This window comes from Aegilops tauschii, chromosome 3, assembly GCF_002575655.3.
Source record: "Aegilops tauschii subsp. strangulata cultivar AL8/78 chromosome 3, Aet v6.0, whole genome shotgun sequence".
Classification (NCBI taxonomy): Eukaryota; Viridiplantae; Streptophyta; class Magnoliopsida; order Poales; family Poaceae; genus Aegilops; species Aegilops tauschii.
In genome coordinates this window covers 569,102,793-569,119,208 of record NC_053037.3, presented here as the reverse complement: position 1 = coordinate 569,119,208, position 16,416 = coordinate 569,102,793, and the positions used below count along the sequence as shown (strand labels likewise).

At 47.6% G+C, this 16,416-nt stretch overlaps 1 protein-coding gene across 1 annotated transcript; it reads right to left on the bottom strand.

Moving 5' to 3' along the window:
• Nucleotides 1-14,123: 14,123 nt before the first annotated feature.
• On the bottom strand, nt 14,124-15,966 carry LOC141020691 (uncharacterized). Its single transcript, XM_073495620.1, has 4 exons — nt 15,901-15,966; nt 15,669-15,745; nt 14,978-15,148; nt 14,124-14,922 (listed from the first exon to the last, which is right to left on the bottom strand). The coding sequence occupies exons 1-4, from the start codon at nt 15,964-15,966 to the stop codon at nt 14,124-14,126; spliced, it is 1,113 nt and encodes a 370-aa protein (XP_073351721.1).
• Between the last annotated feature and the right edge of the window lie 450 nt (nt 15,967-16,416).

Sequence of the window (16,416 nt, the reverse complement as noted above, 5' to 3'; positions counted from 1 at the left end):
AGGTACACCCGGCATGTCAGAAGGTTTCCATGCAAAGATGTTCCAGTTCTCACGGAGGAACTGGATGAGCGCTTCTTCCTATTTGCTGTCGAGCGTTGTCGAGATGTGAGTGGGAGCAGCATTGGGATCGGTCGGTGAATGTAAATCGGCTTCGTTTCACCGGACGACTGAAACGCAGAGTCTATGGCAGGCTTCTTGGCTCGTAGCAAATCACTCGGATCTGCATTTTTCTGATACTCTTGCAATTCTACTACTGCCATTTGTGCATCAGCGATCTTTGAGCCCTTCTGGAAGCACTCTTCTGCCTTTTGCCGATTGCCAGTGATAGTGATCACTCCCCTGGGACCAGGCATCTTCAAATTGAGGTACACGTAACATGGTCGAGCCATAAAACGTGCATAAGCAGGCCTACCAAGAGTAGCATGATAAGCACTCTGGAAATCCACGACTTCAAACGTCAAGTTTTCCTTGCGGTAATTCTTGGAATCACCGAAAACCACATCGAGGGCGATCTGGCCGAGTGATTCAGCCTTCTTGCCAGGTATAACCCCATGGAAACTCATATTGCTTTCACTGAGTTTGGATATCGGAATGCCCATCCCTTTCAAGGTTTCAGCAGAAAGTATATTCAGGCCACTGCCACCATCCATCAGTACCTTAGTAAGCCGAGTGCCTTCAACAACTGGGTCGACCACCAACGCTTGCCTCCCAGGGGTGGCTATGCGTGCTGGGTGATCAGACTGGTCGAAGGTAATGGCAGTCTGAGACCACTTCAAATAACTGGGTGTCGCCGGAGCAACCATGTTCACTTCTCTGTTAATGACTTTCAATCGACTTTTGCTCTCAACATCAGCAAAAATCATCAGAGTGGAATTGACGTTGGGGAAACCATCATCGTCTTCCTCTTTATCCTCACCCTTGTCCGACTCCTTTTCCTTCTCCTTGGGCTGTTTCTCTCGGAACTACTGGATCAGGAGCCGACACTGTCGAGTTGTATGTTTAGGGCAAATGAAATTACCCTCTTCATCTTTTTTGGTGTGAATGTGGCAGGGTAAATCCAACACATCATTCCCATCTTGATCTTTCATTTTCTTAGGGTTCCACAGCCCTTTGGGCTTCCCCTTGAACTTTGCTTGAGTCACGGCTAAGGCTTCACCAGGAGCAGCTGGCTCGGCCTTGCCCTTCTGCTTCCGACTGGAATTCCCTCCTCCGGTTTCTTGGGCAACTGTTTTGTGCTTGCCACTCCGGAGTCGATCCTCCTCTTCACCATTAGCATACTTGGTGGCAATCTCCATCATCCGACTCAGAGACAGATCCCCGGTCCGACCGAACTTCAGGTTCAATTCTCGATACTTGACACCTTCCTTGAAGGCACAAACTGCTTGGTGATCTGACACATTCTCCACTGTGTGGTGCAACGTGATCCATCTCTGGATATAATCCCTCAAGGTTTCATTCGGTTTCTGTACACAGGATTGCAACTCTGTTAACCCTGCTGGCCATTTGCATGTACCTTCAAAGGTTCTAACAAACACTCGGGCAAGCTCTTCCCAACTATATATGCTGCCAGGAGCTAACTGATTCAACCACGCTCTGGCCGAGCCCTCCAACATCAGAGGAAGGTGCTTCATGGCCACTTCATCATTGCCACCACCGATCTGCACAGCCACTCGGTAGTCCTCAAGCCAAGTGTCAGGCTTGGACTCACCAGTGAACTTGCTGACTCCAGTCGCCAACCTGAAGTTGGGAGGAATCACTGCTGCCCTGATGGCTCTGTTGAAACACTCGGGACCTGAAACGTGCACTCTGCTGCCAGTCGGATAATCTCTATCATGGGCATCTCTGTGTGCCCTGTTCCTACCAACCAAACCTTGAACGAGAATAGATCTCGCATAAAAGCCCGGCTCTCTGGGGTCGACTGGAATTCTTCGTCCGCCACTGTGAGGACGCCTGTCATCGTGTTGCCGAGGCACATGTGACCCACTCCTCGGAGGAGGTGTAGGTGCTCGGTGACGGTCATCGTGGTCGAGTCGGTGATCATACTGCTCACGGTTTCTGTACTGATCTCGCCGGTCACCACGTCCCTCACGCCTAGGAGGCGATCTCGGGCTGTGAGCCGACTGAACTGTGTCTGCCACAACAGATCTGCTATGGATCCTATTCCGCGACTGAGATACCGCTGTGTTCTGCTCTCCCGCTGCTTGGAGTAAAGCTCGGATCTGCATCAAACCTCTGCCAGCCTCTGACTGGGAGGGCTAAATCGACTCTGCTATTCGGGCTGCAGCTGTGAGATTTTGAATCGGAGTTCGGTATACCTGAGTAGTAGGCGGAAAAAGGTGTCGTCGACTGGACTCAGGAATCCGCTGTCGAGCATGTTCGTCGAGTGCGTGCTGGAGGTTCTCCAGTCGAGTGCGCTCAGCCAAGTTGGCCAGGCGCGCCTCCTCCAAGGCCCGGGCTTCGGGGGTTTCTCCAACGGTAGGAGTGTGAAGTGCATCCATGTTGCGGCGGCGAAGCTCTTCCCTCTGCTGTGAAGAGAGGGGCTCGGGGCGGTACTCCTCGTGGACGCGCGATGGATCGCCGCCGCCATCGCCACTGTCGTCGCGGGGGAAGCCAGGAGGACTGCACGGTCCGTTGACCATCAGGACTTCCGCCGCGGGGTCACTGTTGTCGCACTCGGATGCAGTCTCGACGGAGCCAGTCGAACAGGCCGTAGAGAGTTTCGTCGGGCTCGATAGCCGCGACTTGCGGGGTGGCCGAATGGCGGGCCACCGCATGCCTCACCCACCGCTGGAGCCGCGACCGACCGGAACGCTTACGCCGGCGGACAGCGGGGAGCGAGGACACCACAGGAGCCGACCGATATTGGGTCGACGGCTGTAGAAGAAGGACGCCGCGAACGGGAGCGCCTCGACGTCGAGTGGAGCCTCTTGGAGCCAAGCGGAGTCGTCAGTGACGAACACGAGCGCACCGAGATGGATCTCGCGACCCTCAGCCAACCCTCCGCCGGAAACCATGATGATGGGGATCGGAAAAATCGCAACTTCTCGAACAAGTCGCTAAGACACCTGCCCCACGGTGGGCGCCAACTCTCGTGGTACTAAGACTGACAGTAGAATAGGGGGGTAAGTATGGAGAGGCAAGATCCTAGCTATGGCGAAGTTTTACACACGAGTTTTACGAGTTCAGGCCCTTCTCGGAAGAAGTAACAGCCCTACGTCTCGGATCTCGGAGGCGGTCGACTGGATTATGTATGTGTGTGTTTACAGGGGTGCGAACCCTTGTCCCAGAGGAGGGGGGTGGCTTATATAGAGTGCGCCGAGACCCCAGCTCCCCTCCGTTACACAGGGTTCAATGTACATAAAGAGAGGGCGTTACAGGTAACGTCTGTAATAAAGTGATATAAATGATCATTAAGTATATGAATAAACGCCCGACCGTTGCTGCACGGAGTGGCTTTAGGTCTTCTGCACGTCGAGTGGTTTAGTGGTCGAGTGACCTAAATAAGGAGGGGTCTCCGAGTGAATGGTAGGTCGAGTGGATTGCACTCAACACCTTTGTTGGCCCCCCTCTATTTACTCTTGAACTTCTTTGCTTCTAGGACAAGGACCTTAGGTAGGACATATAGGTCAGGCCTATTACCCTACCCCAGGTCTATGTCCTCATCAGTATGTGAACCAGAAATTCCAACCGACCCTATTGTCGAGAGGTAAAATTTAGTTCAAAGTGAAAACGAGTATTTGAAAGAAAAATTGAAAAGAATTGAGGGGGAGAAGATGGAATTGGAGTTGCATGTTGCCGATGTCGTCGATGATCACAAGATCAAGATGTTGAAAATGCGCTTGAAGATTAGAAAGATTAGAAAATATGCTATTGATAGTGAGGCTTGGTATCATTATGTTGTTGGATCAATTGTTACCTTAGTTGCGATCTTGATCGCATTTGTTGTTGCATTTAAATGCTTTAGCTAGAGAGTTATTTGTTTGTTGCATTTAGGTGTTGTATGAACTTCATGTATGAACTTTATGTATGAACTTGTATTAATTTGGTTTTTCGGTGTTGTGTAATGAATATGAGCCGACAGTGGATGTACGATGACCGATGCTCTCCCGAGTTCATTAATGGAGTGCAAAGTTTTCTTCTTGTGGCTGAGGCAAACAAGCGGGCGGATGGTTTTATGCCTTGTCCATGTGCTGGCTGTAAGAATGATCACAATTACTCTAAGTCAAGAACCATTCACGTCCACCTGTTTGAGTCTGGCTTCATGCCCCACTATAATGTTTGGACCAAGCACGGAGAAAGAGGGGTTATGATGGAAGAAATGAAGAAGAACAGGACGACGACATCTATCCTGGCCATGGGTTCCATGAATTCGATGATACAACAATGAGGGAAGAAGCTGAGCCGGCAATGCGGGAAGAAGTTGAAGAAGAGGCATCAGATGAGCGCGCTGATGATCTAGGTCGGGCCATTGCCGATGCAAAGATAAACTGCGCAAGTTATTTTGAGAAGAAGAAGTTGCAGCGCATGTTATAGGATCACAAGAAATTGTTTTACCCGAATTGCGAAGCTGACAAGAAAAAGTTGGGCACCACACTGGAATTGCTGCAATGGAAGGTAGAGAATGGTGTATCTGACAAGGGATTTGGAATGTTGCTGGTAATGATAAAGAATATGCTTCCAAAGGACAAAGAATTGCCCGAGAGTACGTACGAAGCAAAGAAGGCTGTCTGCCCTCTAGGGTTAGAGGTGCAGAAGATACATGCATGCCCTAATGACTGCATCCTCTACCGCCGTGAGTATGAGGATTTGAACGCTTGCCCGGTATGCGGTGCATTGCGCTATATGATCAGCCGCGATGACCCTGGTGATGTCGAGGGCGAGCGCCCCAGGAAGAAGATTCCTGCCAAGGTGATGTGGTATGCTCCTATAATACCACGGTTGAAACGTTTGTTCCAAAACAAAGAGCATGCCAAGGCGATGCGATGGCGCAAAGAAGACCGTAAGAAAGACAGAAAGTTGAGAGTACCCGCTGATGGGTCGCAGTGGAGAAAAATTGAGAGAAAGTACAGGGAGGAGTTTGTGTGTGACGCAAGGAACGTATGGTTTGGTCTAAGTGCAGATGGCATTAATCCTTTTGGGGAGCAGAGCAGCAACCATAGCACCTGGCCTATGACTCTATGTTTGTATAACCTTCCTCCTTGGTTGTGCATGAAGCAGAAGTTCATTATGATGCCAGTGCTCATACAAGGCCCTAAGCAACCCGGCAACGACATTGATGTATACCTAAGGCCATTAGTTGAAGAACTCTTACGGCTATGGAACGGAACAGGTGTACGTGCGTGGGATGAGCACGCACGGGAAGAATTTGACCTAAAGGCGTTGCTGTTCGTGACCATCAATGATTGGCCTGCTCTCAGTAACCTTTTAGGACAGACAAACAAGGGATACCGCGCATGCACGCACTGTTTGGATGTTACCGACAGTATATATTTGGATAATTGTAGGAAGAATGTGTACCTGGGACATCGTCGATTTCTTTCGAGCAGGCATCCCGTAAGAAAGAAAGGCAAGCATTTCAAAGGTGAGGCGGTGATGTGACGGTGGCCCGATCTTTCCATGAGAGTGGGGATAATTATCGATTTGGTGGATTTTGACCTTGACGATCCGGCTATACCGTACCCGACGATACGCCTCGACGATCGCTAAACCAATCTCCGATGGTTATTGACCTTGCCGTAGGAATGATCAACCTGAACAACGAGGTTCGAGTTCCTGCAAGCAATCGAAAAACCGGCAAGAACAAAGGTGAATTGCAATCTGAAATTGCGGATGAAAAATTAAGCACACGAACTAGACCAAAAGTTGGGGTTCCACTGTGGATCTGACAAGGCAGTAGTCCTACACGTCTCGTAGATGCGAAATTGTAGCGACGGCTAGACAATACAATAAAACCCGAGTCTAAACCCTAACCTAGACTAGCTATTTATTAAAAGGCAATGATGCGGTCGAAACGTTTCGCTACTGCTTCCGGTCGAAGGCGGTATGTGTTGTCTACGAATCGGACTGCGCGTCGTACGTAGCTGGCCTTCCTGGAAGTTGCGCCAAGCACCTGGTGGCGTGGCCGAAAGCCATAGGTCCACCCACGTGGTGATGTTGGCCCGTTAATCCAAGTCCCTTGGTGCACTTCATGCATCTATATGGATGGGACGTGACATGCATGCAAGAATGTTGCTGCATTTGATCTGAATGCACACTGTCTTCATCTTTTATCTCTCATTTATTCCTAAGTACAAGTAAATCCGAATATGAGCGTAATATTATATCCTCATTAGCCAGATCATATTTATAAAGGAGCGATAGTACCTGGCCATTTATTTGTCTCGCAGGCGCTCTAGTTATAGGTCCGGGTGGCATAACTGATGTAGGAGTGGCGACAGGTGTAACTGCGGCAGAGATGTCCTCATCATCCCCCCCTTCTTGAATCGAAGTCGTCCTCGACGGTATTTCTTCTTCCTCACCCAAATAAGGCTTTAAATCTGCAACATTAAATGTGGGACTAACCCGAAATTCTGCAGGCAAATCAAGCTTACACGCATTCTTATTAATTTTTTCTATCACCTTAAAAGGTCCATCCGCACGAGGCATTAACTTTGACTTTCGTAAGTCAGCGAAGCGGTCTTTTCGCAAATGTAACCATACTAAATCACCTGGTTCAAACATAATACTTTTCCTACCCTGACTACCAGCAAGTTTATACTTGGCATTCATGCGTTCAATATTTTTCTTAGTCGTCTCATGCATTTTCAATACTAATTCAGCACGTTCTTTAGCATCAAGGTTTACCTTCTCCGAAGATGGAATAGGTAATAAATCAATTGGTGCACGAGGTATAAATCCATAACCAATCTCAAAAGGGCATAACTTTGTGGTAGAATGAACTGAACGATTATAAGCAAACTCTACATGAGGTAAACATTCTTCCCACATTTTTAAGTTCTTTTTCAAAACAGCCCTAAGCATAGTAGACAATGTTCGATTAACCACTTCAGTTTGACCATCTGTTTGAGGATGACATGTAGTACTAAATAAAAGCTTAGTCCCCAATTTTGTCGACAACACCCTCCAAAAGTGGCTAAGAAATTTTGTGTCACGATCAGAAACAATTGTATTTGGCACACCATGCAAACGAACTACTTCGTGAAAGAACAAATCAGCCATGTGAGTAGCATCGTCACTTTTATGACAAGGTATAAAATGTGCCATCTTAGAGAATCTATCGACAACAAAAAATATACTATCCCTTCCCCGTCGTGTTCTAGGGAGTCCTAATACAAAGTCCATAGATATATCTTCCCAAGGAGTGCTAGGAATAGGAAGAGGCATATATAAACCATGTGGGTTTAGTCGTGACTTCGCTTTTTGGCATGTCGTGCAGCGTGCAACATATCTCTCCACATCCCGTCTCATTTTTGGCCAGAAGAAATGACGAGCAAGGATGTCTTCTGTCTTTTTAACACCAAAATGTCCCATAAGTCCTCCGCCATGTGCCTCCTATAACAACAAAAGACGAACAGAGCTATCTGGGATGCATAGCTTATTAGCACGAAAAACAAATCCGTCATTAACGACGAACTTGTTCCAAGTTCTACCCTCTCTGCAATTGAGCAAAACTTCTTTAAAATCGACATCATTAGCATATTGCTCTTTTATAGTTTCAAGTCCAAAATTTTTGAAGTAAAGTTGTGATAACATGGTATAGCGCCTAGACAATGAATCGGCAATAACATTCTCCTTCCCTTTCTTGTGCTTAATAACATAAGGAAAAGACTCAATAAATTCAACCCATTTTGCATGTCTACGGTTCAGTTTGCTTTGACTTCTAATATGCTTGAGTGATTCATGATCAGAATGTATGACAAACTCCTTGGGCCATAAATAATGTTGCCATGTCTCCAAAGTCCGAACTAGTGCATAAAGTTCTTTATCATATGTTGAATAATTCAAACTAGGCCCACTGAGTTTTTCACTAAAATATGCTACCGTTTTGCCTTCTTGCAATAAAACACCGCCTAAACCAATGCCGCTAGCATCACATTCTAATTCAAACATCTTATTAAAATCAGGTAATTGCAGCAAAGGGGCGTGTGTAAGCTTACCTTTAAGAATAGTGAAGGCTTCCTCTTGTGCGTCGCTCCAAACAAATGGCACATTTTTCTGTGTGAGCTCGTTGAGCGGCGCTGCGATGGTACTAAAATCCTTCACGAACCGGCGGTAGAACCCAGCAAGTCCGAGAAAACTTCGTACCTATGTGACCGAGTTAGGGGTCGGCCAACTCTGGATCGCTTCAACCTTGGCTTTATCAACTTCAATTCCCTGTGCTGTCACAACATAGCCAAGAAAAGTGACTCGATCCGTGCAAAAAGTGCACTTCTCGATGTTACCAAATAAACATGCATCACGTAGAGCAGAAAAAACAACACACAAATGGTCCAAGTGTTCTTCTAGTGACTTACTATAAATCGGAATATCATCAAAGTATACTACCACAAATCATCCAATGAAAGCTCGCAAGACTTCATTCATTAGTCTCATGAAAGTACTAGGTGCATTAGTCAATCCAAAAGGCATAACTAACCACTCATATAACCAATTTTAGTTTTAAAAGCAGTTTTCCATTCATCACCTAGTTTCATACGAATTTGATGGTAGCCACTATGCAAGTCCACTTTAGAAAACACAACTGAGCCACTGAGTTCATCAAGCATGTCATCTAATCTAGGAATAGGATGACGATATTGAGATGTTATATTATTGATGGCTCTACAATCAACACACATACGTGAAGTACCGTCTTTTTTAGGAACAAGTAAAATGGGTACAACACATGGACTAAGGGATTCGCGAATGTAACCTTTTTCGAGTAGTTCTTGAACTTGTCGCTGAATCTCCTTAGTCTCCTCAGGATTAGTCCGGTACGGCGCACGGTTGGGTAATGAGGCGCCAGGTATCAAGTCAATTTGATGTTCAATTCCTCTCATAGGTGGCAGACCCGGTGGTACTTCCTTTGGGAAAACATCATGATACTCCTGCAAAAGGTTAGCGACAACAGGAGGCAAAGAAGAAGGCATATCCTCAAATGAAAACGAAACTTCTTTGCAAATAAGAGCATAACATTCATCAGTATGAGCATCTAACTCAAAAATTTCAGCACATGTAGCTAAGAAAGAAGCACCTTTCAATTTAATTTCTTTAGATGTCACTACTAGAAAAAGGCTTACTAGTGGCGCACCAGTTTTGCCTACTAATGGCGCACTACTGGTGCGCCACTAGCACCACGCCACTAGAATATTTTAGTAATGGCGCACCACAGGTGCGCCATTAGTATCTGGTATACTAATGGTGCACCACGGGTGCGCCATTAGTATCCCACAGGTGCGCCATTAGTAACTGGTATACTAATGGCGCACCAGATGGAAGTGCGCCATTAGTAGCATTTTTTTTAAATAAATCGTTTTTTTCTTAATCTCAGGTCACTATTTCACATATGAGATATCCAACACATATATATACAACAAGCATCCACATAACAATCATATCCAACACACAAGTTTCATCATATATACATACATAGCCAACACATAGTTCCATCGTTACAACAAAAGTTTCACATTGTTCATCCAACATCGTTATCCATCCAACACCATATTACAAAAGTTTCACATAGTTCAGTTCTCATTGTTCTTCTCCTTCTCCTTCCTCAGCCTGATGCGCCAAGAGCGGCGAGGCGGTGGAGGCAGCTGTGGGATGTAGTCTTCTACCACAATTGGCGTGGTCATGTCGCCCAGCTGTGGGATCGCTGGCGCCACCACCGGTGCGTGGTCATTGTCAGGCACCACCACCATCGCGAGGCCACCTTCAGGCAGGACGGGCACGACCATCGCTAGGTCATCCTCAGCCACCACCATCTCTTGCCCATGGTCAGCCACCACCATCTCTTGCCCATGGTCAGCCACCACCATCTCTTGCCCTTGGTCAGCCACCACCAGCGCTAGGTCATCCTCAGCCTAATGCCCATCGTCATCCTGCAGCGGCCCACTCTGCTCCTCTTCTCCCCCACTCCAGTCCGGATCATCCTTCTTGCTGTCTTTGCTGCTGCCAGAATCGCTGCTGCTTTCGCTAAAGCCAGAATCGCTGTTGCTTTTGCTACAACCATAATCGCTGCTGCTGGCATCTTCGTCGTTAGTGTAGCGCATGCGACACATAGTCGTGTTGAAAACCTTCACGATGAGCATTGTGGCGTCATCGTCGTACCTAAAGAGAAGAAAGTACCCGGTCCGTAGGTCGTAGGCACTGTAGAACTTCTCCCAGCCACGGCACAGGTACATGTGGCCCTCCTCGATCACCAACTCCACGTCCCACAGCCTGCGAACCCCGCTGCCGGCCTGTCGGAGCTTCACATTATGTGGCGGATCTTCACCCAACATGTTCATAGAAGTGTCAGGCAGCCTCTGCAATTTGGGACAAGGAGTGATGTAGCAAACAACAGAGTTATCATAATGACATGGGTGAAGGGGAGATCTCTCGTTTTATATACCTGCCTCGTGGCTGATACTGAAGTCCCAAGTATGATACTGAAGAACTCGAAAGCATCCAACTCGTACTCCGGTGAGGCAGAGCGGCGGTGGCTGCTTCCCCCCATCTCTGATAAGCAGCAGAAGAGACCAATTAGTACCAGGATTATACATCTGACCCAATTTATAAAACATGCGATGTATTCCACAATACAAAGAACAACTACCATTAATAGGTTGTTGTTTAGAAGGTTTCCCACATGTGTATCAGAGAACAAACATATGATCTAAGGTGAAACATTAGTGCCATGGTTAGTGGTAATTGGTAAATGCTATTTCTTTCTTTAGTCGATTTCATTTGCCTTGGTCTGAGAAAAAAATGCTACAGTTAGGAAATGCAAACATCAGATTAGAAATTATGTAGAATAGATAATCAACTTTGCTGATTCCTAATAATAGAGTTATTGATTGACATTTAGGATCAAAATGCAACCAATGAAAAAAGAAAACAGAGGATCAGAGACAAGCCATGTCTTGCATTGTTTCTATTTTTGTGTTTACGGAAGTACCTAATGGTATTTTTATGATGTTTTGCAGCTGGTGAAAACGTATGAAATTGCATTGTTTTGCAGCTGGTGAAAGAAGCACCTAATTGCATTAACACATGTCCAGTTCCAATAGAAATCTTGGGGTACATTCATGCTTGAGACCCATAACAGGAGCTTACTAGCATTAACACTTGCATTAACACATGCATCAAGCACCAGCTGCATTGTTTTGCAGCTGGTGAAAGAAGCACCTAAACTACAATACCTTACATGTAAGCAGTGCAAAAGGAGATGAAGAAGATATCAGTTGCTAAACCCGACAGCAATTGTTACACCGCTTTAATATCTCTCAACACTTTCTAGTAGCAACTAACAACCTGTATCATCACATAAGGTTTTCCCTATTGAAGTTTTGCACGATTTGGAATATGTAACAGTTAATGATGTAATATGGCAATGAAGCAATTGCATTAAAAAACTAAGACATGTGGAAGAGTGGACATTGTACCTGTCAAGGGAGAGGATTGCTCTGCGACACCACCACTTCTCAAACTTGGCCTTCACAACACACTACATAGACAGATGTAAACTAAAATATGAATTCCTTTGCACTGGGATCATAAAACAAAATATTAAGAACTGAATCATATAGTAATTAATCACAATCTACAGGGCTGCTGCACTCTAATCTTTGCAAAAGAACAAAAAAATAACATTGTTTTAACCTAAACAGAAGTGCCAAATACTAAACAATGACCATTGTTGTTATACTAGTGAACTATCTGCTAGAGATTCTACACCCATACTGAAAGCAATGTACGAGGCTACGAGCTGCCACCTTTTTGGCGCACCAGGGAGCTGGAGTGGCTGGAGGCCGAGCTGGGCTGCTAGACGTCGACGGGGCGGATCTCGACTGCGAGGGAGTCAGTCCATGGTGATGGAGTCGGCGCTGGACAGGTGGGAGGGAATGGGGAATGGTGGAGAGGGGGAGGAAGGAGGAAGGAGGAGAGGTACTTGGTCGCTGGAGGGGTCGGGGTCGGGGACGGCGAAGGGGTCGCGGTCGGGATCGGAGCTCTTCCGGGTCCTCGCTCGCCGCGGTCGAAGGAGAGCAGGGGCCGGTGGCGGAGGACGGCAGGGGCAGGCGGGATGGGCGCCTCGGGGCCGCGCTCGCCGGCTGCTGCAGGGGCTGGAGGAGGCCCTCGCTCGTCGGAGGGAGGAGGAGAGGAAAGGAGCGGGCGGCGCGCGCTCGGCCGATCCCGTTCGGGGGGCGCGGGGGTGGCGGGGGTGGAGTCCCGCGGGGGTCGGGGCGGCGGCTTCAAGGCAGCAAGACCACAGCGGCGGCGGCGTCGCCGATGGCGTGCAGGCGCGGCGGACGGAGGGGGCAGAGCAAGGGGGCGGCGGCGTACGGTTGGGGTCGAGTGGATCTGGCGAGGGAGGGAGGGAAAGGCCATGCATAGTGCGAGGGGAACAAGTGGAGTGGGTTAGCAATGGCGCACCTCCCCCTAGTGCGCCATAAGTACGTCGATTCTAATGGCGCACCGCCCCCTGGTGCGCCATTAGAATTTTGTTTTAATTACTAGCCCGACTGCTCAGGTTATATTTCCACCTAACCCTATCTCCATCAGAACACGCCCACTAGCCCGACTGGTCAGCACGCAGCACACACACTAGGAGGTCCTGGATTCGATTCCCAGGCTCCCAAATTTTTGTTTTTATGCATTTAAAATGCTGTTTGATATTTATTTGTGTTTAAATATGTTCAAACTTGTTTAAATCATAACAGTAATATTTTTTTATAAAAACAGTAATAATTTTTATAAAAAATGCATTTAAAATGCTGTTTGATATTTATTTGTGTTTAAATATGTTGAAACTTGTTTAAATCATAACAGTAATATTTTTTTATAAAAACAGTAATAATTTTTATAAAAACAGGGTGCGGGGGAGAGGGTGCGGGGGGTGCTCGGCGGTGGTGGAGCGGGGGAGGGTGCGGTGGGTCGTCGGGGGTTGCGGGGGGTGCTCTGTCCTTGTCGTTACCGGTGTAGGATTCCATCGTTACCCCGGAGTTCTGATAACCATCGCTCTTCATGTCCTTGTCCTCGGTGTAGAATGTGTAGCAGTTGAATGCGAGGCGGAGGTTGCGGCGCGCGCGGGCGAGGGCGAGGTTGGTGTCGGCCCTGCGGCGCTGCTCCGGCGAGAGTGGGGTGGGGTCGGAGGGGAGGATAGGGAGAGGGAGGCGGCGGGGGCGCGGATTGGGAGCGGACGGAGAGGAACTGGCGCGGGGGAGAGGGACGAAGGGGAACTGGCGAGGGAGAGGGAGGAATTAGCTATAGCATTCATTTGTGCCGGTGGAGCAGGCCGGAGAGGGTGCAGGGGGTCGTCGGCGGCGGTGGAGCGGGCCGGGGAGGGTGCGGTGGGTCATCGGCGGCGGTGGAGCAGGGGAGCTAGGGTGCGGTGGGTCGTCGGCGGCGGTGGAGCGGGGGAGGGTGCGGTGGGTCGTCGGCGGCGGTGGAGCAGGGAAGGGTGCGGTGGGTCGTCGGCGGCGGTGGAGCGGGGGAGGGTGCGGGGGGTCGGCGGCGGCGCCCGGTGGAGCGGGGTAGAGGGTGCGGGGGGTGCTCGGCGGCGAGGGGGGCCGGATCTGGCGAGGTGGGATAGCGATCGAGATGGAGGGGGATCGCTAGTAATGGTGCACTGTTCCCTGGTGTGCCATTAGTAGTTTTGCAAAAAAATAAAAAATAAAAAAATATAGTAGTGGCGCACTATGTGGCTAGTGCGCCATTACTAGTTAGAACTAGTAATGGCGCACTGTGTCCTGGTGCGCCATTAATATGTTTGGAAAAAAATCAAAAAAAATTTGTTACTAATGGCGCACCGTTTGTCTGGTGCGCCATTAGTGTCTTTCACACTAATGGCGCACCAGCACATGGTGCGCCATTGCTATATAGCAATGGCGCACCACATGTATGGTGCGCCATTAGTGGCCATTCCATCTATAGCCCTTTTCCTAGTAGTGTGTGCTAGGATCAGATTTGTGCATCTTATTAAATTGTTCTAACTCATCAACAACTTTCTGATTTTCAGAATTAGTACGCTGTGTATTTGTGTTTCTACTAGCCCTAGCAAGATCATCTTTTAAAATTTGCTCAGGAGACATAGGGTGTAGAATGATTTTCTTTCCTTTATGTGTGAGAGTGTACTGATTAGTTCTACCATCATGTAAACATTGTTTATCATACTGCCATGGCCTTCCTAGTAACATAGAACAAGCTTGCATAGGCACAATATCGCAATCAATAGTATCATGGTATGAACCTAAAGAAAAAGGAACTCTCACCATGCGTGTTATCTTTACCTTTCCACCATTATTAAACCATTGAATGTAGTAAGGTTGTGGATGTTGTCGCGAAGGTAGGGAGAGCTTCTCCACCATGTCAATGCTTGCTAAATTGTTACAACTCCCTCCATCAATGATTATGTGAACGGAACGCTCCTTGACGACTCCTTTGATGTGGAAGAGGTTGTGACGTTGATCCTTCTTTGCTTTGACAATCTGAGCACTAAGTACACGATGTGATATAAGACTCATGTACTTATCGGCGTCGTCAGCGGTCACATGTTCTTCCTCTTTCTCCGGTCTTGTGTCATCGTCTTCATGTGCAGCAAGCAAGGCATATGTGTCTTCATCAAAATCACTAGCGGAGTCGTACTCGCCGTCTTCACGAATGATCAATACACGCTTATTAGGACACTCCTTCATGACATGGCCAAATCCCTTGCAAGTGTGGCACTGGATATCCTTTGTTCTTTTGGAGGAAGCGGACGATGACGACGAACTTTTTGTTCGAATTTGTGTAGGACTTTTCAGTGGTGCCGAAGTGTGTGATGCTGAAGTTGATGAAGAAGACCCCGGTCGAGAGGTTGCAGGTGCTGTTGTAGAGGTGCGAGTAGACGGGGCAGCAGGGGTGTGCGGTGCCCATGTGGAAGTACGGCCTGTAGAAAAATGAGAAAGTATTCTCGAGCGACCCTGCACTGCATGTTCAGCATGTATAGCAAGATGGAATAAACGGGTCATTGAATGATAATCCTTATAAGCAAGTATGTCATAAATTTCTCTATTCAATCCACCCAAGAACCTAGCCATAGAGGCTTCCTCGGTCTCAACTAAACCACAACGTAACATGCCCATTTGCAATTCTTGATAATAGTCTTCCACAGATTTAGATCCTTGGTTCAACCGTTGTAGTTTATTTAGCAAGTCACGTTCATAATATCCAGGAACAAAATGGTGACGCATTACTAATTTCAAAGCTTCCCAAGTGGCAGGAATATTATTAGGATGTTTACGACAATGTTCTCTCCACCAAACAGAAGCAAAATCACTAAACTCACTAGTTGCAGCCCTAACTCTTTTATCATCAGGAAAATCATGGCAAGCAAATTTTTGATCAACTAGTAATTCCCAGTCAAGATAAACATCTGGATCATATTTCCCATCAAAAGGAGGCATGGCAAATTTAATTCTACCCAAAGAATCGTCATGGCCACGTACCTGAGGACGCTGGTGTCGTCCCATACCTCGTTGATTATTGTGTAGTCGACGATGATCACAATCATTGTTATCATGAACTGCATCAGGATCCTCAGAATCACCATCATAGTTGTCATCTTGGATGTCGTCGGCTATCGAGTTGGCGTTGCAAGGACGGGGCTGGTCGACAGCATCGGTGTATGAATAGGGTGCCTCGGGTCTCCTGGGGGCACCCGACAAGCTCGTTGTAGACCTGTGTTGGTGGCTGGAAGACGCAGAGCGGCAGTGGAGGCGCCACCCAGACGGGCATCCTGGGCATCGAGACGTTTCATAATAGATGCAAGTGTTTGATTGAACATCTTGTTGCTATCCTCGATCGACTTGAGACGCTTATCAAGTGCGCCCTCGAATGATGTGAACCGCTCGGTGTATGCATGCACATCCTCCTCAAGGTGTGCGACCGTGGCTTTCATGTTGTCTTCGTCACCTGCCATGGTTAGGATGAAACAAGAACAAAATCACAAGTATATTCCTCCTACAATAACTACGGTGAGGCGGTGGAAAATGTCTCTCAACTCTCGAGCAATTACCAAGCTCTTAGCAATTCTTACCGTGTTGCAGTGGTTGTCGGCCGTTGGCGATGTCAAAAGTTATCAAAAGATTGATATAGCGATTACCAAGTGACCGAATAGGGTACAATATAGGAAGTGGAGCTTGGTGAAGGTTTCCTCAACTCACAATATGTGGCACAATTAAGCAAAAAGTAATA